This window comes from Aulonocara stuartgranti (assembly GCF_965226115.1).
Source record: "Aulonocara stuartgranti genome assembly, chromosome: 11".
Classification (NCBI taxonomy): domain Eukaryota; kingdom Metazoa; phylum Chordata; class Actinopteri; order Cichliformes; family Cichlidae; genus Aulonocara; species Aulonocara stuartgranti.
Genome location: NC_138947.1, coordinates 3,872,429 through 3,896,016, shown reverse-complemented (window position 1 = coordinate 3,896,016; position 23,588 = coordinate 3,872,429). Strand labels below are relative to the sequence as shown.

At 39.4% G+C, this 23,588-nt stretch overlaps 1 protein-coding gene across 1 annotated transcript in view; it reads left to right on the top strand.

Annotated features, from left to right (window-relative positions):
* Nucleotides 1-16,806: 16,806 nt before the first annotated feature.
* Nucleotides 16,807-23,588, top strand: part of LOC309717376 (putative ferric-chelate reductase 1) — a 16,685-nt gene continuing 9,903 nt past the window's right edge. Inside the window, exons 1-3 of the mRNA XM_082551899.1 lie at nt 16,807-17,182; nt 20,286-20,422; nt 23,349-23,446. Of these exons, the coding sequence (XP_082408025.1) occupies nt 16,996-17,182; nt 20,286-20,422; nt 23,349-23,446 (422 nt within the window). The 5' untranslated portion in view covers nt 16,807-16,995. The remainder of the gene's footprint in view (nt 17,183-20,285; nt 20,423-23,348; nt 23,447-23,588) is intronic.

The window sequence follows — 23,588 nt, the reverse complement described above, 5'->3', positions numbered from 1 at the left end:
TGTTGTAAAAGAACAAACATAACTTGTGCACTGAACTATTTGTTTTGTACTTTAAAAAAATCAACTTGATAAAGACATCCTCAAATTCAGTCACTAGTAAATATGAAGATGTGAAATCAACATTTGACTGGTCCACAGAATGAAATGTGAAGCTGAAACACAATCACCAAAAAACACCCTGATAAAAGTTACAGTTTTACCTCGTTCTAATCACAAATGTAAATTAGAGAATATTTATCAATCTTATCAAAAAGTCCATAAATTTTGATCTTAGAGAATCTGCTCTGAAGCTCCAGCTCTACTAAACTTGATGCAGAGATGAAGCCCTATTCATTAAATGTGATAAGTAATTGCGTTATTAGGACAAACCCAGTGATCTTGACCACTGCATTCTATATCTTGGTATGGAATAATTTCAGCACACCAGCCAGTCCATCCATTCATTTTCTACCACACAGGGAGTTAAAGCCTATTCCAGCTACAAAAAACAGGAGACATTGTGCACAGGTTGCAAGTCTGTTGCAGGGCTAAAATAGACAACCATTCAGACAGACGGAATTGAGAATCAACCTAACCCAACTAACTACATGTCTTTGGACTGTGGGAGGAAGCAGGAGTGCCTGGAGAGAACCCACACAGACACGGGAGAATACACCAGCTGGCCATCTGCTGACGTAACTACCGTGCCACCGTGCTACCTCCACCAGTCAAGATCTCAGGTAAGCAGCAGAGAGAGACCTTCAGTTATCTAGAAAGAGGAAAAGAGGTAATATTACATAAAATTCTGCCCCATTGAGACTGAGTAAGATATTTAACTCTCAGCTGTTCTGTGGCTATTTTACAGCTTAGAAAAAAAGGAAGGACATTATGGTTTTCTAGTTTGGAGACACCCAAAGTGCTCTGTAATTATGTGGTTGTGGCTTTTCTATCTTCGGCATACACTCATGTCCCAGCAGTCCTGCAACGCATTGCACTGTGGGTCAAGTGCCCCAGCAGAAATGAACAAGTGCAACAAAATTCCAGTGTGTCAACGAGATATTTATAGAGTTTAAAATAAATAAATAAATAAAATGAGTAAATGGAAACATAAGGAGTGTCACAATATATGATGCTTTACGCTTATTTTAATGGTTTAATTGAGGGCTGTCAGAAACATTTTAATAATTTATAGATGAAGGAGGAGGAGGAGGAGACCAAAGACAGACTGAAGTCCAACATTCAAATCTTTAATCAGTAATCTGAAAGTCTCAATGATTTTTGCTTAGCAAAGCGGGAAGCCATGGAGAACTAAACAAAAACTAGAAGTAAAACTAATGTGAAGGTGAATGATTTCAAAACAAAATGATCCAAGAAAACAGAGATGAAGAACCATTACCAACTGCTAAAAAATGAAGCCCCCACACAAGTCCAAAAACCTGCAGTTCCTCCAGTGTCCACTTGAGGTTGGCTCCAAAACTGAGTCAGTCCCCCACAGACTCCTGTGTTAAACTGTTGAACTTTACAATAGAAAAACTACCTTACAGGGGAACACCTCTGAAGAGGACAGCTCTCATTAGGGGTGCAATCTGGGACTCTCCACCAGCCGCTTTAAAACTGAAGAAGCAGCTTGGATGAAGGCAAAACATCTACAAAAACCAAACGAAGACTACTATTACCTGGATGACTGAGATCTTAAACAGACCAACTCTGAGAAGGTTTTACTGATCTTTGCTCAAAATGATTAAAACTCATAGAAAGATGAAACCTTTGACAAGAGCTTGTAAATTAGTTTGCTTAGTCTAGGTTGGGAACATGTGGTCTGGTGTCTCAGTCCTGTCTGTATATGCATCTACTCTTTATCATGTTTACGTTCAAGGTCGTGAATTTAATACGAGCAAGCTTCAACAGACTTTGATAGTAAAATGAACGGAGAGAAGACAAAAGGATACAAAGAGAAGTTTAAAGAAAACTCAAACAAAGCAACTGATGCAGCAAAATTATACACAACACTGCCTGTAACTTGGATTTAAAGCTTATAATATAATTTTAAAAAAGGCCATGGGAGAAAATCAGAAAGCAGAGAGAAAACTATAATTGCAGCAGGAACTTTATAATAAATTTGAAGGGCTCAGATTTTCTTTTGTTTGGCTCAATTTACCAAATCTGACATAAGTAGCAGACGGGGCCTGTTGTCAGGATACCTGTTTGCCAATGGAACAAGACTGAGACAGAAGGAGCTTAAACTTTCCCTCTGCTTCTTAGCAAACCAAATCTCTCTTAAGTGTTTTCCAAATTTCCACTGGCAATGGACTCTGTTACATCAGTGAGCTGAGACCTCACAGTCTGCTTCATCAGCAACTTCATCAGACAGTAAAGCTTTGAGAAAATGATCCTGAAAATGATCAACATGTACTGAAGGGTTGGCCTCACAACAATAACATATCTCATTTTACGTTGACCTCGAAAACGTGTTAGCAAATAACTAACAGACTGCACTGAAGGAGATATATGAAATATGACAACCAGTGGTAAATGGGGCTGATTTAAAAGCCGTTTAGTAAATCCAACAGAAACACAATAAAATCATCATTATGATTCTCATCCAGTGAATGCAAGCTTCAGTCTTTGCTCTGTACTAACTACTACTAACTACTGACTGAAATGTCTGGACCTTACAGATATGCTCATTTACTCCTTGCTAACTGTGGCTGTCTTCTTCTGCTGCTGTTAAGCACCTGGCTGGCTGCCTGTAGGGGCCCACAATCAAGCTAAAACAGCAAAATGCAAACTGAGAAATGCTTACGCTGTTGAACTAGCACAACTGAGCTGAAAGAAAATGAATTGCCATAATTCTTTAGGTTCATTGCTACAGGTACTCCTTAAAAAAGGCACATGAATATTTATATATGCTTACCAGCCACTTTATAAGGTTAACCTTGGACCTAGTTTTTGCTTTCAGAACTGCTTTAATTCTTTGTGGCAGAGATTCAACAAAGCGTTGGAAACATTCCTCAAAGATTTTGGTCCATATCGACATGATAGCATCACACAGTTGTTGCAGATTGGTTGGCAGCACATCAACAGTGCAATCCCCCAGTTTCACCACATTTCAAAAGTGCACCATTTGAGTATATCGTTGACTAATTTTGTATGTTCAAGACCTCCCTTCTCACCCCACATCTCCTTATCACTAAACTAAACAGCATAACTAGCACGTATGCTGAAGCATTTAGTAACAAAAGAACCAGATATGTCTTTTATAGGTAGGTGCAGACCAAAAACTGAGCTAAAAAAAAGTAAAACTGGACATATTCATCATGTGGACAGAAACACAACTCCAAAAGAACAACTATATGCAAAGATTCAAATATTTGCAAATAGAATTACTGCAAAAGGCATTTCAAACTGTATCCATGACCTTTGCCCATTGTCCTAAAGTGGGCAAAAATGAAAAATATGTTAGTGTAAACAACTACACTGTATTTTGGGGGAATTTTACAACTTGACTTGACCAATTACTATAAGGAGAATGACTTTATCGGCTCATTGGACAAAGATATTATAAGTAAAGACCTCCAAAATAAGAAACGAAAAAGACATAGTTATGCTAATTACTTTCTGAGGCAGTGATGATTTTTTATGAAACCCATATTAATCTAAGCTTTTGCTACAAAATTATGATCGAAGCTCACAGTGGAAAACTGTTAGAAATAAATATTTTCAGAATCACAAGGAGCTTTTTGACCTTACACTTGTGTTTTTTCACTTCTAGAGGCAAGTTTGTGTCTGCGCCCAGGTAGGTTAAAGGGGCTGCTGACCCAAAACAGTTGAATAGGCAAAGTGATGCTTTTAATCAGACCGGAATTACTCTTCCATGAATATGATTTGGCCACACAGTCCTGCATTGAGGCTGAACCATCAGGTGATCTCAGGAACGCAGAAAAACATCACGTGGCCACGAAAAGATTCGCCCGACTTGCAGGAATACATTGTGCTGCTACCATCACCTCGGCATAACCCACGACTCTGACTTAATTCAGTCTCAATAGAAAAAGAGGACATTTTGGTTTTAATAAAAGAAAAAAAGGTCACATATTTTAGTCAGGTGGTGCAGCTCAGATGGTGAGTGGGAGGGGCTAAGCTCTGACATGCATCCTCTGCTTCAGGGTCCTGATTGCAGCTCAGTTGAAGATTCAGACATGAATATGTTGTATTTGTGTCATGAGACCCTGAAGCAGTGTGTCAACTTTAAACCAAGTGGGAGAAACTTCAAAGAAAATCCAATGAAGTTAGGCTGTTCCTTCATGTAGTTGATGTCTGAGTCCATGGAGTCTCATCTCCTTTAAGGGAAATCTTTGTGGGTCAGCTGCTGTCTGCAACGTCCAATTTTACTTTTCTTACTCAGTTTCTATTAAATAGTCTGGCAGTGGCTGGGTTAATGCTGATTAGTTTTACAGCTTATTTTACTTCAGAAGAGCCCACTTACTAGCATTAACAAGGTTGTGTTTAATCATCTTTTTCCGTGGGAGAAAATATCGGCTGTTAATGTCAGGCTGTGTAAAGTTTGTATAGCCTTACATTTTACCTAACATGGCTTACATTTCAGATTCATGGCTCAAATTTATTTTTTAGTTACATTTAGAGTTATTACAGTATGAAACCGTGACTGTTTAAAATACTTGAAAGTTATTCAGCCATCGTATTGCAGTTGCTTTGAGCGTATAAGTGGCTTAGAAGTGGCTTACAGCTTTGCATTTAGATTTGTTAGACGAGCAACCAACATTAAAAATTATCTTTATAAATACAGGAACTAGCATTATTAACTTTTAGCTCTGTTTTTGTCTCCACCAGCTCTTGAATGAATTGTCATTTTTATTAACTGCTAAATACTCCTTTAGGACCGTCTAATGGCAACATGTCATACAGCTGATCCATTAAAAGAATCACACAGTGTATGGCTTATTTTAAATATTAACAATGGAGCACACAGTTAGTGGAATATGACTTTAATATTTGGACATTTCAGTCTTGTTTGGGAGTTTTAGGTAGTATGTCCAGGGTGTGTTCAGTTTGCTGTGCTGTCACCATGTGGCCAGTGGCCACAACTCAGAACATTAAGATTTAAAGGTTTTGATTATTTCCAAACTGATAAGATACTATGGTTCTGTTTTGTGGGTAAAGAAACGCAGATCACTTGACTACTACTCAAAGACTTTGCCTCCACATCTCCTTGTCCCCTTCACCTACTGTAATGTCCTTTCTCCTTACATACCAATGTCTAGGCAAGAACCAGCATGCACATGTGACACTGCTGACTGGCTGTCAAAGAAAATTCTTTACTATTGAGTGTTAGAGGTGGTATTGTTTTTTTGTTTTTTTTGCCCCAGGCTTCAGACTTTTCTTCAATTTTTAAATGTCTTTTTTAGTGTTAACTATAAAAAATACACAAATAACTCCTGGCTGATTAAATAGAAGATTAAGAGACAGTTTCAAAATAGCTTTTCATACAAGAATAAGCTGGTATCATAACTGACAAATAGAATACCTGAACAAAGCGTGCTCTCATGCTCTTATCTAAAAGATAAATTGTGTCTAATTGTTTCTAACTGTAGAAATTTCAATGAAAATTTCCTATTTTATAATTTATAAAGACATTTGCACTAACAACTAAATTTATTTCTCCAGCATTTCCAAAATACACACTCGGTTGCCACGACGCATCAAACAAAACAACTGCCCACTGTATACTCTGACTAAAATAAATGTAGGATTTGTGGTTTCTCAGTTTTTTATTACATCATGAATTGTTGTCATAGACTGATTCATTTTTGTTGTATTTATAATTTTTATTATTAAGATTATATTTTTAAGATTTGAAGGATTTTTTAAGCCCCTCTCATAGATCATTGGGTTGTTGATTTTCACAGAAAGATCAGAAACTGAGCAGCATTGTTGAATAGTGCAGTATTTGTGAGTGATTCCAACCTCCAATCCTGCATTCATTCTTTAAATACCACTTACAGAGACTTCTTACACCTCATCATTACATGAAAACACAGACATACCTGTGGTTCTACCTTAAGCCTCTGTTTGTAACCAGATTGTGTAACAGGCATTCAACATGAACCAACAAGCATCTCTGCAGCACCTGCTGTAATTTCAGTGGAAATTAATCTGAATGTCCTGATCAGTGTTTTGTAGACACATTAATTATTTCCACAGAATCCATTTTTTTTGCAGGCAGTTGAGTGTTTCTATTTTAAAACGGGATTAGTTTTACTTATTAAAAGTGGAATGACTTGTTAGTCAAAGTCATCGTGTAATTTTAAGCTGATTTAAATAAAGAAACTGTGATGACGGTTGCTGAATCAGAGTTCAAAGTTACGTGCGACACTTCACACTGGCTCACATGGTTAGCTAAGATTTGGACATTTTTCTGTTAGTTTTGCTTTAGATGGAATAAATACATGATTGAGTCATGGGCTTAAATTGTGTAAATCAGTTCAAATTGGCTTGGAAATACAAAACTGGATACATACAAAACAACTCCATAAACCATTCTCTCATTCTTAGTTTAATAATAACTATAACATTATTACTCAGAGATCCATCCATCCATCCATCCATTCACTTCCGCTTATCCTTTTCAGGGTCGCGGGGGGCGCTGGAGCCTATCCCAGCTGTCATAGGGCGAGAGGCGGGGTACACCCTGGACAGGTCGCCAGTCTGTCACAGGGCCAACACACAGGGACAGACAACCATTCACACTCATATTCATTCGCACATGCACACCTAGTGACAATTTGGATTATCCAATTAACCTATCCCCACAAGCTTTTAGGGGCAGCACGGTGGCACGGTGATTAGCACTGTTGCCGCACAGCAAGAAGGTCCTGAGTTCAATTCCCCCATCAGGCCGGGGTCTTTCTGTGTGGAGTTTGCATGTTCTCCCCGTGTTTGCGTGGGTTCTCTCCGGGTACTCCGGCTTCCTCCCACCGTCCAAAGACATGCAGCTTGTTGGGATAGGTACTCAGAGATATTCAGCAATAATTTTTCTTTATTATTTTTCATGGTTTTTTTTAATACTCTTCTAACACTTTGTGCTTATGCTTAGTTTAAAGGCAAAACATCTGACATAGTATATTTTAAAAGATTAATTAATTTAAAAAATCAAATAAAAAAAAATTATGGTTATCTTCTCAAAATAATGAAACTACGAGCACAGCAACTCACAGTTCTGCATGTGATATGCGGGTATACTTTGTGAAATTAGGACTCCACCTAGTGGCCATCAGTGTCATGACAAACTCACTATGAAAGAAATGCGTAAATATGTGCGTTTCTCTTTTTCCCTTCAAGCTTACAGGGAACATGTTCTGCCTGGTGGTGTAGGGTCCTGATTACCCCAAGTTTGTCTTCCAGAGTGTGTTGGGAGTCAAAGAGGAGTATGGACTGAAATGAACCACGTAAAGAAAGCTTTTCAAACACGTGGATATCCTAATTGGGCTTTCTTTAAGTCAGCAAAGATGCACAGAAAAAAATATCAGACACCAACTAGGGTGGATCAGAAAGACAAATGCAACAATATTGTCATCACCTATGTAGCAGGTTTATCAGAGAAACTCAGGAGAGTCTTCTCCAAGCACAACATCCCAGTGTACTTCAGATCCAGCCACATCCCAAAGACAAAACTCCCAAACACAAGCTTAACAACATATTGTATGATGTACAGTGTAGGGAGGAATGCCCAGACCTCTACATTGTAGAGACCACACAGCCACTTCATAAACGCATGGCACAAAATAGAAGAGCCACCTCCACGGGACAAGACAAAACGTGGCAATGTTCACATTTTGGACAGAGAAGAAAGGTGATTTGAAGGATGAGTAAAAGAAGCCATCTATGTCCACTGTGCACGACCATCTTTGACCAGAGGCGGTGGTTTATGACACCAACTGTCTGCCATCTATAATCTAGTTCCCAGATGCTTTTACTAGGGTGTAATCTAAGGGGTTAGCGAGTAACCAGCAAGTTACCACAGTTGTTTCAAACTATAGAAAAAAAACACTGTAATGAGTTTCTATTGTGTCTCATGAAATAACCATCCCATTCCATTTTCATTCGTTGCACACACATGTGCTCAAAATCAAGAAAGAACTGAACAGGGTATTGTAGAAATGCCCTGCAATAACCTGTCCCACAACCCAATTTATTTCAAGTACATAAAATCATTAACATTTTATAGGACACTCATTTGATAAGATTCATTTCCTTCTATTCGTGTGTATTACCTGCACCATCACACAGCTAGGCTACACTCTGTCTCAAAACTGTAGTCTGTGGTTTTTGTGCTCGCTAATAAATCATCAAATAAAGCCATTGACATCTAAAGACTTTGTCCTCCATGTCTCTATACAGAGCACTCCCAGGTCATTAGGCACTCGTCAGTCATGGTTGTTTGCAGGTGATTTTTTTTAATTAATTCGAGTTTGAAAATCTCAGTACAAGCTGCAGTCCACACTGGTATTGCAACAACAAGTGGGCTGACATTTCTCTGAGTGTACTATGTGTGCAAGGTTGTAATTATGAATACAAAGTTAATTTCTCATTGAGTTCATATGGTCTGCTGCTGTCAGTGCAGGTTAAAGAGAAGTTGAAGTCACTTCAGGCTGTAAACACATTTTCTGTTTAAAGTAGAAAATGAAGAACAGGCGGAATTTTAGAATGAATAATCACATGTTGTAGTAAAATATTGGCTTTAAGGTGGACCCTAAAATGGCCTGTATAGCGCTTTACTAGTCCCTAAGGACCCCAAAGGGCTTTACACATCCAGTCATCCACCCATTCACACACTGGGGATGGCAGCTACATTGTAGCCACAGCCGCCCTGGGGCGCACTGACAGAGGCGAGGCTGCCGAACACTGGCGCCACCTGGCCCTCTGACCACCACCAGTAGGTAACGGGTGAAGTGTCTTGCCCAAGGACACAACGACCGGGGCTCGAACCGGCAACCTTCCAATTACAAGGCGAACTCCCAACTCTTGAGCCATTCAATAAAGACACGAAGAAAACTGGTGAGTTTTTCAATTTATACAAACCCTACCCTTTATTGTGTAGATTCAACACAGAGCCTCATGCACCCTAAATCCAAAAGTGGAGAATGGATTTGTAGTCTGTCACATCAATGTTGTGGCACCTATCCCGATCATGCCATGTTTAGAGTGACATGAATTATGTAAAATGCTACTCTTTATATCAATATGTTTGGTTTGGACATTTTTAAGTGTGCTACTGGAAAGCACACAAACCATCTCTGAAATGGATGCGGAATCCATTTCAGACAATGTAAAAGTTACAATTAGTTGTGCTGCTGATTAAGGTGATGACTGCATAGGTTTCCTCACAATGACTGATCCCCATCCATATTTCCACTCTAGTGACAGCCGAAAAAGATACTAGCCTTTAAACATAGAGGAGTATTTAGCACGTGAAGAGACACATTTCATTCAAGAATTGGTGGATATCGAAAATAGAGCTCTAGAGTTATAAAGATAATTATTACTATTATTAATTAATGCTGATTGCTTAGCTAATAAATATGAAAGCCGAGCTATAAACCACCTATCCACTCCAAGTAACTGCAATACAATGATTTTATCTTCTCTCAGGTTACTTTGTGATCAAAGTCTGTTGAAACTTGCTTGTATTAGATTGCAAGACCTTGAACATGAACTTTATCAAGAGCATGTAGATACACACAGGACTGTGGCAACAGATCATATGTTCCAAACCTAGAATAAGCAAACACATTTTTACAAGGTCTTATCAAAGGTTACATCTCTCTATGAGCTGTTATCATTTTGAACAAATATCAGTTTAACCTTGTCAGAGGTTCTTGGTCATCCAGGTAATGGTAGTCTCAGGAGCTTAAAAAAAGGCAACTGGACTTCTTTAGTTTTTTTGCCTCTCATCCAAAAGGCTTCTTTCGTTCTGGAGCAGCTGGTGGAGAGTCCTCGGTAATAAACCCCTAGCTCTTTGGAGGTGGTTCTAAAAGGTTATTAAGCCACTTCTGATTTTTGTGAATCACAGGAGCCAAAATGTTAAAAAAAAAGAAAACGGCATTGATCATTGCTATCACTGGGGCTGACAGGTGAAACCTCTGTGAGACATCGCCACACCATCATGTGACCTATTGTGGCCACTCGAATGGACAATCTGTTTCATCTCATCTAATCACCGTGTAGGCTACTATTGGTGTGTAATTGTCATTTTCTTGTACAAAGAGAGTGAGATAACTATAAGCTCCGTATGAGGTCACACATTTTATTTGTCCTCATTATCAGGCTGGTGTCTACACAACTGTGAGAAGAAACCTCACAGCTGGACAGACAGAGATTATGTCGACACAATGAGTGTAAAAGAGCTGATTTTTTTCCTTCCTTTATAAAGGGAAAAGTTTTGTTTTATGAATTTCACAAAATCAGTATGGTTCCAACACTCATTTTATTTTTAACACTGATTTCTTAAGTGATTTCTTCTCTGCTTTCATGCTGATAAATCTGCAGGTCAACTCAGTGAGTTTGAATGCGTGCTTACCTCAGAGCAAATTATTGAAGAGATGAGTGCTCAACAATTGAGGGAAGACAGAGCCAGTACTGAAATCTCAATTGATAAAGAAGAGTGGGGAAACAAGTGAATTTCCTCCAACAAAGGTGAAAATGAACTTTTTTGTTTTGCTACATAATTCTATATATCTTGCTTCACATATTTCATGTCTTCAGTATGTATCTACAATGTAGAAAGTAGTAAAAACAAAGAAAAAAAACATTAAATGAGAAGGTCTGTCCAAACTTTTGACTGGTAGTATATATATTCTGTCATGGCTGTGTGCAGGCAGGAAGGAAGACAGGACCCAAAATGGAGGAATCACAGAGGCAAACTTAACTCAAAATACTCAGCTTTATTGCAGGAAAGCAACTGAACGAAAACTAACTAAACTGCAAAAACACAACAAACTAAACAGGCAGGCTGGCAAACAGAACACACAGTGAAAGTGAGGGTACAACACAACAGAGAGCAAAGGAAAACACAGGGCTCGTATACACAGGGGAGTAATCATGGAATGGGAAACAGGAGGAAGACAGCTGGGAGAGATTAGGGCTAACAAGACAGGGGGGAAGTAACACTGAACACACTGACATCAGACATGAACCTTCAAAGTAAAACAGGAAATAAGAAACAATTTACAAAGACGCAGACTGACACTGAACTAAATCTAGAATAATAATCAACAGAAATCATAATACAGAAATATACCAAAATATAAGAAACTGAAAAAGCTGGGTCAAAATGACCCATAACCGTGACATATTCAGTTACAGTGTATTATAAATCTGCATCACTGATTTGTGTCCTGAAATTACCTCTGGATCTTCTTTCTGCGGCCTTTGGGTTAAGGAGACAAGCAGAAACGACTTACTTAGTTACTTAGTTGAGATTTAGAAGCAGGTAAAACAAGAAAGGACACACACTCACACAGAACGCATTGCCAACCTTGTTATTGTTATCTTTGTGTATCATTCAGCATCACGCAGCACAGGCACTGGTGAAAAAAACTAAGATATGCAGTGGTCACATCTTACATCAGGCTCATTAGTATCTCTTTATTCATCTTAAGTTGCTGAATTTGTAGCAATACCACAAGCTTGTGAAAATCTCTTATGGTCAGACAGTCACACTGGACAACAGAGTGAGGGGTGAAAAAGTGCCCTCCTCTAAAAAGAGTGTGCAACACTCCAATTAAGTGATGTGCAGATTGAGACTAGCTGTGTCCCAAAACGTCGGCTGCATCCTTCGGAGGCCGCATTTGAAGGCCGATGACTTCACAGCCAGGCGACGAAGGCTGTCCCAATTCGTCAACTCCTTCAAATGCGGCCGACAAATGCGTTCTTCATTTCCCAGAATTTGAAGGATGGGTCGGGTGTGTCCTTCGTGGCCCACCATATCCCAGAATTCATAGCGCGGCCCAGCCAATTCCAGTTTCCAACAATGGCGGCCGCTACTAAGTTTTAATATTACTCTTATTAATCTTTCTGGGTCACAAGATAAACTTTGAACATATTTTCAGGCGAGAAAGTAACCATGTAAACTTCAAATATCTGCTTGGTTTATCAAGACATCGCATATTTTTCAAAAGTGCTCTGACGTTTTCAGAGACATCTGTTACCCACTAGCTCGATAGCTAACCGGGGGTTTCAATGGTCACTCGAGCCAGCGAGAGCAGCGGACCCCCGGCTTCATCGTTTTCAGACCCCCACTGTCTTTCACTACTCAGGTTAAACATGATATATAAGTCACTTGGATAACTTGAAAATGTAATTGTTTGGCTTTTTTTGGTTTTTTATTTGTTCTGGAGTAAATTAGTTTAGCAGAGATCAAAGTGATTAGATGAGATAAAATAAAACTTTATTAATCCATCAGGTGGGTTCCTCCGGGATTTTTCACACAGCTGAATAAACGTCAAACAGAAAATTGATTAAACAGAAGTGTGAGACGGTCGAGAATTCACGCCACTGTCCAGTTGTATTATAGATATCAAGGAGCAGACGGCTGAGTTTATTAAACTCTACCGAGACAGCGGTGACGCATATCCAAATCTGAAGGCTAGACTGTCCCATTTCACAGCCTCGCCTTCTCGGTCTTCGAAGGACCCGGCTCACGTAGACCGCGAAGGCCGGGTCCTCTGAAGGGTGCGGCCTACATTTTGGGACACAGCTACTGTGTTACCCAGAAGGCATCAACAATGGAACCCTGACAGCAGCTGTTTAAACAACTAGTCTAGTGAGGCTTGAGAAATTGATTATGTTTTTCAGTTATCTGTGATTTGTCTGGTCATTTTTACACATGATAAACATCTGCATGACTCTACAAACATTGAAAACAGGGAAAGCTTATATAAATCACTCAAGGCATTCCCTTGCTGAGAGTTTTAATTCCTTTACTAGCCCTGATATTATCAAAAATACTGTGGCTGATAGCTGTCAACATGTTCTAGACCTGAGAACAAAGCTACACACATTCGGGAGGTTGTCACAGGAGAATTTGCTCCAGGCCCAGGACCATCAGCAGCAACTGTAACAACCCAGGGGCTAGGGGCCCCTTTGTGGTCACAGTGAGTAGGTGTTGCAGTTTATTCTTCTTGACCTCACCAATCCATTTGATATCCCAGCTGGAGAAGAAGGGTCAGATGAGGCTGGAGTTTTTTTCATCACAGCTTTATTACCAATGCGCACTGGGAGACCTCTCTACATGCAGTCACAGCAAGCATCAAGTGGATCTGAGGACCCGTCCTCATACACACACCTATGTTACTATAGTGATACTATAGGTAACTGTTGTGGCTTAATGTTTACCTAGCTGAGGTAGCTTTTACTCCGCTTAGCTTTAAGGTCACATGAAATGCTTTGAGAATAAATGTCCACAATTGTCCTTTAAACAGGGGTGACAACGTCATCCCAACAAAACACACACTTACGAATCATTTCTTGTTCTTCTGATCTCCAGCCACACCCTTTTATCTAAGCAAACCTAAACACATTCTATTCTAATCGTTGTTTTATTCTACTCACATAGGGGATGTTGACTATGAAGTGGTGCGGTCAGACAGGGCTAGAGCCACAGATCATTTTTCCCCTCCACCTGGTTGCACCACACTCATAGAGCACCATTTTGATACCCATTCCGGAGTGTTCACACCCCTATAGATTACCTGAGCATAAAAGACACATTGGTTAGTCAGAGTCCAAGTAACAGCCTTCTCCCCTATGTACACTCTGTACCAATTTGTCACACTTCTGTTAGGCATGTTTGGAGCCCCTGCCATTTTCTAGCATCTCATGAACTAGGTTTGGATGGAGGGAGGTATAGCAGCTGGGGTACCACGCAGGAGGTAGGCAGGTACGCCCCCAAACAGACAAAACAGGGGTTGACTGTCCTGTTGTCTACCTCAGCTAGAAATTGTCAGACGGAGAAACCAGGTACAGCACCAGGTAGAAAAAGAAAGCCTGGCCATCCAGTGGGTAGTTGACTCCCTTTGTGATTATCTCCTGGGGCATCCGTTCACCCTCTGTTCAGCTCATGCACGGCTGAAAGATGCCAAGACCCAGAACACCCACTGGTGTCTGGCTCTCCAGCCTTTTAAGTGCAACGTGGTGCAGATGGTCGCAGCTAGACCTAGAATAGGAAGGGAGCTGAGACCACATGGTTCTGCGTGAGCAGTAACCTGCAGTGAGAGACAGTCGGTGATTACAGCCTGGAAAGGCTGAAATTGGAAGTAGAGAGTGTTGCACCTTAAACCCCTATGTGTGCATGTGTTGTGCTGGTAACATAATATCAGAGCATGTTACAACCACAGCCAGCAAATTCTGTTTCTGTTCTATCAGGATGTACTGGAGAGCATCATAAGGTATGGGATATCACTGTGATATGGCAATCTCTGCATTAAAGCAAAATATAAGCTGTCACAGTCTCCCATGAACCTGATGGGGAGGACTGAGGACCTCAAAATGCTGTCTGTGATACCAGCAGTGACCTGTGGAATTTCTTTTACTTTCAAGACTTTGGGGGTAAAAAATTGATTAAATAACTAAATAAAATCTATAATTGAAAGAAACATGTTTTTTAAGGGGTTTTTTTCTAGCCCAAACATTCATTCTGTGAATAATCAAGAAATATACTATTATATATACTACTATATACTACTATAACTATGCATAATTTTTCCGAGATTTCTGTTGGGACATGATCATCTGAGCTCCTCACACCACCAAACCCACCGTCCCCTCCCCACCTACTGCCCCCCCTTCAATTCCTCACATTTTCTATTTTTATTTCTCTCGAGTCTTGCTCTTAGAAATATTAAATGAATGTACGATATCATTATTGGATATGGATTTGTGACTCGAGTATATGGATACTAGATTTAAAAAGGGAAATTGTACACTTAATTAAACTAAAAACATGAGTTCTGCAAGAAAACCTGACAAGATGGAATTTAAAAAGTATTTTTTCCGGTTTCAGTGAGTAAAAATCTATAAAAGAAAAACAGTCGAAAGATCCTATGCAGTGTTTTGGTTGCAGAACTGTGTAACTGACATCTGCTAATTCATGAAACATGAAAAGGCAAGTTTCTCCTGTAGGCCATTGCACACACAGTGACAGTTAAGAAAACAACTGTAAGAACACAAGCAAAGTGAAAACATTGTTCAAGCATGTTCAGTCAAAACCTTTTGACCCTTTTAACTCCACTGGCATCACCTCTCCTTAGCTCGGTATTCCCATGTAGAGAGTGAGGAGGTGAGAAATATATCAGCTATCAACTCTGGTTTTAGACTAACATATTCAAACCTATTCCTCGTGATTCCTTGTAGGAAATAAAAAACTTACAACAATAAAACTGAAGGTATAAAAATACATTTTTAAATTAAATTTGTTCTTATCTTCACTAGAAAAAATCCTTTTTGCTCTACATCCATATGTCCATATGAACAGAATCAACCTTTTGGGATTTCCTTTCCTGTGCGACTCAGCGTGCATCAAGTCATATGCTGTTAAAAGTTTACTGAAAAATATACACCCTAAACCAGGTCTGCCATCAGGATTACATGACAACAAAGTGTGAAAGATGAGGGAAAAGGAATATGAAAATACAGTTGTAACCAAAAAACAGACACTTGTTGTTACTGCTGAGTAAATTTTATTGTGGATCTTTCCTGAAAATCAGGTTTAGAAGTTCTGCTGAGTCACGGTGAAGTCAGCAGCATTGTTGGCCCTTTCATCTCCGGTGAAACCTATCCAATAACTGTGTCATTTACGGTCTGTGTTTTTCCACTCACTGCAGTAATGGATTACCTATAACATAATAATTTAATTGCAATGGAACTTCTGGTGTGTACTGGTCTGCTGGAGCTACTGCTCAAAGACATGCAACTCACCACCCTGGGCTGAGCCCTTGTCTCTACAGGGAAAAACTGATATGTTTACCACATAAACAGGTTCTCAGCTGTTTTGGGGCTGAATCTTTTTCGATTTTTCCAGCCTATCCCCAGCAAACTTTTGTTTGTTTGGTTTGTTCTGCACACTGCCAAACAGTTCATTCAAAAATGAATATTTAAGTCAGTACAAGGTTTTTTTTTTCCTTATTTAGAAAAAATAACGTTTATCAAGTTGCCATAGGGTGATTATGACTATTCGCAAGTCCATTTCCCGTTGATTAATGCCTTTTAAATCGGAAAAAAACATTTTGATGGTTTGCTTAGCAAAGAAAAGAATCTCTACTGAAGTTTATTAGAAACTATTATGCATGTCATATACTGTGACATTGGCATTTATCCCCCGCTCTCGCTCTTTCTTTGCTGAGTTAATGAAGCTCACCTAGCAGTCTTTCTTTCTAATCTTTGTGACATCAATCATATTGAGGAGAAAGAAGAGGACGATAGACTATTTATTATTTATCTGCTATTTGGATCTCGGCGTTTAAGTGGGTTTTTCTATTCAATTCAATTTAATTTTAGTTATATAGCGCCAAATCACAACAGCAGTCGCCTCCAGGTGCTTTATATTGTAGATCGTACAATAATAGATACAGAGGAAAACCCAACAATCTTATGAACATATACTGGTCTTCCCAATTCACACCCCAAAAAAACAATTCCATTTTCCTTTACACACGCGTGTGCTCTGGTTTGTAAAAATAGGAATCCCGTCTCCTCCTCCGCCTGAACACAGTAAGTCACCTTTGGAAACTCCATGGTCACGTGACGTGGGTGTATTTAATCACGGAATTTCAAAACATCTACCGTTTCTAAACTCGACATGCTGTCGAAACAGAAGTATCGAGCGTCGCACCCAGATTCACCTGCAGTGCTCCACCCCGCTCGTCGGTAGTACTGTGATACTCTGTTTTGCAGTTTTTCTTGACTACAGAGAGGAGTCGACTGGAAAATACTTTTGTTGTAATGGCTCTTCCTGTGTTGCTGCTGCTGTGCACTGCTCCGCTGGTCCGGGGCCACGGCTCAGGTGTGGTTATAGACAGCTGTGAAGACATGGAACTCCACCACTCTGGGCTGAGCCCACAGACTGCACCGTCACCCTTCACTGTCACTACAGAGCAAAGGCGCTACGGACTCGGAGAGGATGTCATAGGTAAGTAAACATGAGTGAGAGAAAGCTTGACGGCCGTTGGTATGTCACTCGATTCAGTGGTTTATAAGGAAATGAATTATTGGTGAAATTTGTAGTGTGTTTTGGAGGTGATTTTGTGGGAGATGGCAAACCAGCGTGTGAACTATGATAAGATAAGATAAGATAAGATAAGATAAGATAAGATAAGATAAGATAAGATAAAACTTTATTAATCCCTCGGGTGGGTTCCTCTGGGAAATTCGGTTTCCAAAAGCACAGCACCGACAGAAGTTACAGAATATTATACACACACACATATATATATATATATATATATATATATATATATATATATATATATATATATATATATATGTGTATATATATATATATATATATTATATATATATTATATATATATTATATATATATACACACACACAGAGACATATATAAATAAAATATACGAAGGGGATAAATAGAATAAATAGGAATAAAAATACAAGTTACAATTTGGGATGTTTTTTGGAAATTAGCTTGTAATATAGTACAACTTTGTTTTGTGATCATCACATGACTGAAAACTGTCTGACTCTGAATAAAATGCAAACTGTTAATTGGGAGTTTGTTCTAGTTTATAGTAATAATACAATAAAGATGACTTGTACTTTAAGGTATTTCTTCAGCAGTGTAAAACAGAATTGTTTTTTAGCTGGTGAGAATAAAAACTCAGTGGACCCTTTCTTTGGTCAGATTCCACCTCTTAACCAAAAAGAGTTGACAGTATTGTATCTCCTGGATGAGGGTGGGTGGGTGGGTGGGTGTGCGTGCGTGTTTCCGTTGACTAGGTTGGCTAGTGAATGAGTTTTACACTTAAATAAATTTTAAATTATATATTTAAAGTATTAATCTAATTTAAAAATGTATTATTTGTCTTTAAATCAGAAATTTTATGAAAGCATTGTGATAAGTATGGTTTGTGGCTTGGCTGCAGAGGAGGGCTGGAACAGCAGGTTCAGGGCATCTTGACAGGGGGAGGTTGGCAAAACAATATGCTTTCTCTATTTTAGTAACCGCTTGTACCGACATCATGCTGCTGAAGTGGGAAATGAAGCACAAGCATAAACAACATATACCCGAGTTGTGTTGGGTCCTTTCGTGTCATGGTCCTGAGTGTGGTGACCCAGTTTTTGTGTTTTGTGCTCGCCTCTGTCAGTGCGCCCCAGGGCAGCTGTGGCTACAATGTAGCTTGCCATCACCAGTGTGTGAATGGTCGGATGACTGAATGTAGTGTAAAGCGCTTTGGGGTCCCTAGGGACTAAGTAAAGCACTATACAAATACAGGCCATTTATCATTTTGATTATTGATATTATTTTTATTATGTTTGATTACTCCCAGCTGTGCTCTCCTTCTGTGTGTCATTCCCTTGTTTCTCCCTTGTGTATGTAAGCCCTGTGTTTTCCTCTGCCTCTTGTCATGTTGTCCCAGTGTTTCTGGTTTCCATTGTTCCTATAGTCTTTCTGTTTCTAGTTATCCAGTGTTTAGTTCTTAGTTTCCATGTTCAGGGTTTTGGCTTGTTTATGATGAGTTTATTTTATGGAGTATTTTTCCCAGCATATAAAGCTGCTGCTTTAAGTTTCCTTTTCCGTGTACGAGTCCTGCATTTGGGTCCTTCATCCTGCCTGCCACACAGCCACACATGACATTTTGGATCATGTTGGAGCCCTAACCTGTGCAACCAACTGAGGCGCTTGGTCAGATTGTGATGCAGCTGGTGGCGACGCAACAGGAGCAGGCAGCAGTGCATCGCAAATGACTGGTGATGCTGCAGCCCCAAGTCGAACATCAGACAGAGGTGTTGGAAAACTCCCCCGCCATTTCCCCCATGACGCTTACTGGATGGTGGAGAAGGAACACCCCTAGGGTGTTTCTAGGGGTCTTTGTGGCTACAGAGGAGGCGTGCCGGTGGCTGGGTAAAGAGCGAACCCTCCGCTTGTTGCCGCTGCTCTCAGGGAAGGCCCAAGCTGTTGCTGTGAGCCTTCCCGCCACAGCGATGACAAATGATGTGATGGCTTGGCCTCCCAAAGATCATTGGCACTGCTTCTGGCATGTGGAGAAGCAACTGGCAAAGTGACTTCATGATGCCGCAGTCAGGTGGTTGCAGCCGTGGCTCTTCTGTAACTGGCCGGCGAGCCTCAATATTGTGGTGACATCGGCGCCACCCTTCCCCTGGTATAAGAGAGACATACTGGGTTCTGGTAAGGTACCAAGGGTGTACACGCCAGGTGCTGGTGGACCAAAGCATAGACAACATGTGCTGAGTCATGTCGGGTCCTTTCACAGTCTTAGTCGCGCCAGCTTTCTGGAGGTGTAAGTGTGATAGAAAGCGAAATGGCTGCCATTTAGCCCCAAGCAAGCTGCCTGATTTAGGCATTGTACCAGTCTAAGTTAACAGTTCATCAGTATATTTTAATGAAACTTTCGTAACTTACGGTAGATGTTTTTCTGTGTAAAACAAATGGCAGTGGATAAAGCAGCTACAAAGTTCACCTTTTTCCCCACGTTGGTGCTTGTTAAACAGGGAGACTGAAGGACTCGAGTAAAGGTTTTAATGGTGGTTACATTTCGAAGTGCTGCTGTTTTGGGCGCTAGAAAAATGTTTTCTTTCACTCCACATGAACCTCTTTGCTCTTTGTGTTGTGTGTAGACTGACTCGGGCTCCATGTTAAACTGTGATAACATCATTGTCACTGCGGCTGTTGTGTTATCAGTTTTTTTGTGTAAACAGAGGCTGCTTGGGCTTAAGGCTGTCATGACTGTTATGCACAGCCGTGCTCCTAGAAACATTTCTATTGTAAATATGTTTTAGCCGCAGATGTGGGCGACACGCTTGCATTTACATGTTGACAACTGAGCTCTCCAGTCATGCATTAAATGAAGCATCAACTCCTCCTAAAATCTTTGATAATTCTTTTTTCTTTCTCTTTTTTTGAAATAATAAAGGTATTTGAGTAAGTTGATCGTTGCAGCCCTAAAAGTGACTAAGGTTATTTTTCAAAAATCTTATTGTCAAAGAATAACACCAGTTTCATTCTTCTTCATTTTTGTTTTTCTGATTCCAAGTTGAGCTGCAGGGTCCAGCCTCTACACCATTTACTGGTTTCCTATTGGAGGCTAGAGAACTGGGAAGCAAGAGTCCTGTGGGTTCCTTTGCCATACCAGAAGGGGCTGCTCAACTCCTCACCTGCAGCCAGAGAGCTGTGAGTATTCTGGAAGTTAATTTGAGCAGCATGTTTATGTACTGGAACTTAAGTCTGCTATCAGTTTGATGCCAAAGTTTTTGCTGTCATTCTTTTTTTTTTAATATATTTATTTTTAAGTTTTCAATAACAATGTTCTTATCTGCCAAAAGTGCCATAATTGGCACCCCATTTATAACCGTCCCTTCAACATCTTTCCAGCCTGAGGAATAGGTTGGTGAACATAAACATATCAGGGGTCTTAATTGGGCTGCATAATAATAGTCACAAAGGCATTGTAAACTGATGCCCCATTTTTCTTCCAATAGTTGCATTGTTTTATATTTAATTCTTGCTCTTTTATTTTGCCAGATATACTTGGCCAATATTCTGTCATACCTCAAAATGTTTCTGTGGTATCCAAATCGGTAAGCTTTGAAATAGATACAGTAAGCGAGGGAGGACATTCATCCTAATTGATTCCACCCGAGACTGCAGCGTCAAGAAGGGAACAGTTTTCCATCTTTGCAAGTCTTTCTTAATCATTGAGAGCAAAGGGTCATAATTGGCTTCAAACAGTTTAGTTGGATCTTCAGTCAGCACAACCCCCAAATATTTGATGTGGTCTGAGTCCCAGTTCCATTTACCGTTATGCGTTTTTAATTTTAGTTGTTGGATGGTAGTTAAGCTTTAATACTTGAGTTTTATTCATGTTAATTTTATATCCTGAAAGAAAACCATAGTCGTCTAACAATCTCATCACATTTTAAAGTGATTCAGTTGGATTAGTCAAGAAAATCAATATATCATCAGCAAATAGGGCAACCCATGGGGGACCCCTGTTATTTCTACGCTTTGTCTTATATATTGACAAATAGAGAAAACAGAAGTGCGGAAGCTCCACATCCTCGATGGGTTCCTCTTTCTAGACTGTTCTAGACTGTTCTTTCTGCCTGTTGTTTTCTTAACCTTATGACAGAAGTTTTAATGCTTTTCCTCCTGTATCATAGTACCGTTGTTTTGTAAGCAGAAGGTTCTTTTGAACCTCTTCTATATTTATCGCATCTGTCTCCCTCCGTACTTCCTTTATTTTTGTCCTGACTGAGTTACATAGTGAAACTGAGTGTTCTTTCACTAGTTTTATAAATGTACTTTCTAGCTCTTGTAGTTTTTGCTTTCTGCACTTCTTTAGCACAGAGGAGATGGCTATGATCTTACCACGAACTACTGCTTTTAAAGCGGATGATCTGATATCTTCGTGTTGGTGTTGTTCCCACATCATCATAATAAATGTTGTTCAAGGTTCAACATTGCAAGTGATCGATCACCTTGTTGTGACGTAATACTTTTGCAAGCCAAGTGAGTCATTCATTTATGAAATTCCAATGTTGCAAGGACAATATGTATAATACTTACCGTTTATTAAAGAACAGTATCCTGAAATGCAAAGAATTCAGAATTTTGCTGGATCGGCAGACAGAGGCGGTTTCTCGCAAGTTAAGTACTTTTTTTTTTTTACGGCGTTTTTTTCCAAAGTTGCAAAAGTATGGCGTCACAACAATGTGATTGGTCATGATGATGTGGGAACAACACCAACACAAAGATATCAGATCATGCTTTTAAAGCATCCCATAGTGTTACTTTTGAAACCTCACCATTATCATTATATTCTAAATAAGATTGAATTTCTAATTTCAAAATGTCTTTAACTTCAGTTGTATTCAGAATGTTTGTATTTATCCTCCAGATGGTAGATTTTGTTTCATTGTTTATATTAAGTGTCAAATACACAGGCTCATGAGCTGAAATGGTACAGGTATCAATGACACATTAAAAAAATAATCTGTACCTGTTGCTTTTAAACATCAGGAAAAAATCAATTCGGGAGTAAACATTGTGTGCTGAGGAATAGTGGGTATAATCCCGTACAGTAAGGTTATGTTCCCTGCACATATCTCCGTTTCAAATCTCCATATTTTGTTTCCTTCTTCTGTCTTTGTTTCTGTCTTCATTTATTTTTTTGTGCTATTTGTATTTATATGTTCTATTTCTATTGTATATATTAGTCGGCATCTATGGGTGGACAACAAAAAAAGAATTTCATTGCACGGAGAAATGCCTTTTCTTGTGTGACACATGACAATAACATCTTGAATCTCCATATATCCACTATTCCAAGCTCTTTCATGTAATTCTTAACCTTTTTACTAATGCTTTTAGTATTTGTCCTCCCATTAGAACTATCCATTTTAGGATCCAGTCTTATGTTAAAATCACCCCCACATATTGGGCTTTGGGTTGTGAATAGCTCAAGTATCTGTTAGTAAAATCCCCAGTTGCTACCTGGAGGCATATAAACATTTAGCAGACTAACTAAGACTCCATCTATTTTACCCTTAACCATAGTGTATCTTCCCTCCTTATCTTTGTGGTCGGAAATGAAATCAAAATTAACTTTATTGGAAAGCAAAATTGCTACCCCTCTACGCGAGGAAAAATATACCTTGGAGTGTCCCATTCTGTTTAATTTTGTATGTTCACTATCAGTGAGATGAGATTCCTGTATATATGCTATCTGAACCTTAGTCTTTGTCAATTGCAATAGCATGTTTGCTGTTTTAATTGGATTAATTATGCCATTTATATTCAAAGAGACAAAAATTATAGGCCTACTAGACATCTGACTGTATTACAACCACAAAATCTCTGGTACTCTTCCCTTTTCTGCTCAGAGCAGCAATGTATAACAACATACAACAAAACACCTAACAAATGTGGCTGAGTATAGAAAATGTGCAGCATTGTGCAGGAGAGAACATATGACTTACGTGTCCTATATACAGTGTCATTAGTTTTTGTGACAAGTTAATTAAAACTATGCAGCAAGGTATATTGTGTTTGGCATGTCACTTGCACTCTCTCTCCCTTTATGCAAATGTGTGTCCAGAACTCGGCTGTGTCCCACACATCAGGCTTTAATAGCAGCTACGTTCAGGTGACATGGAGATCAGAACCATCAAGAGACATCAAAGCTGTTCATTTCTGGTAAATGGTCTATTAATTACATTTTATTTACCAAATCATAACAACAGTTGCCTCAGGTGCTTTATATTGTAAGGTAAAGACCCTACAATCATACAGAGAAAACCCCAACAATCATCACTACTATTAGCAAGATCTTTGGCAA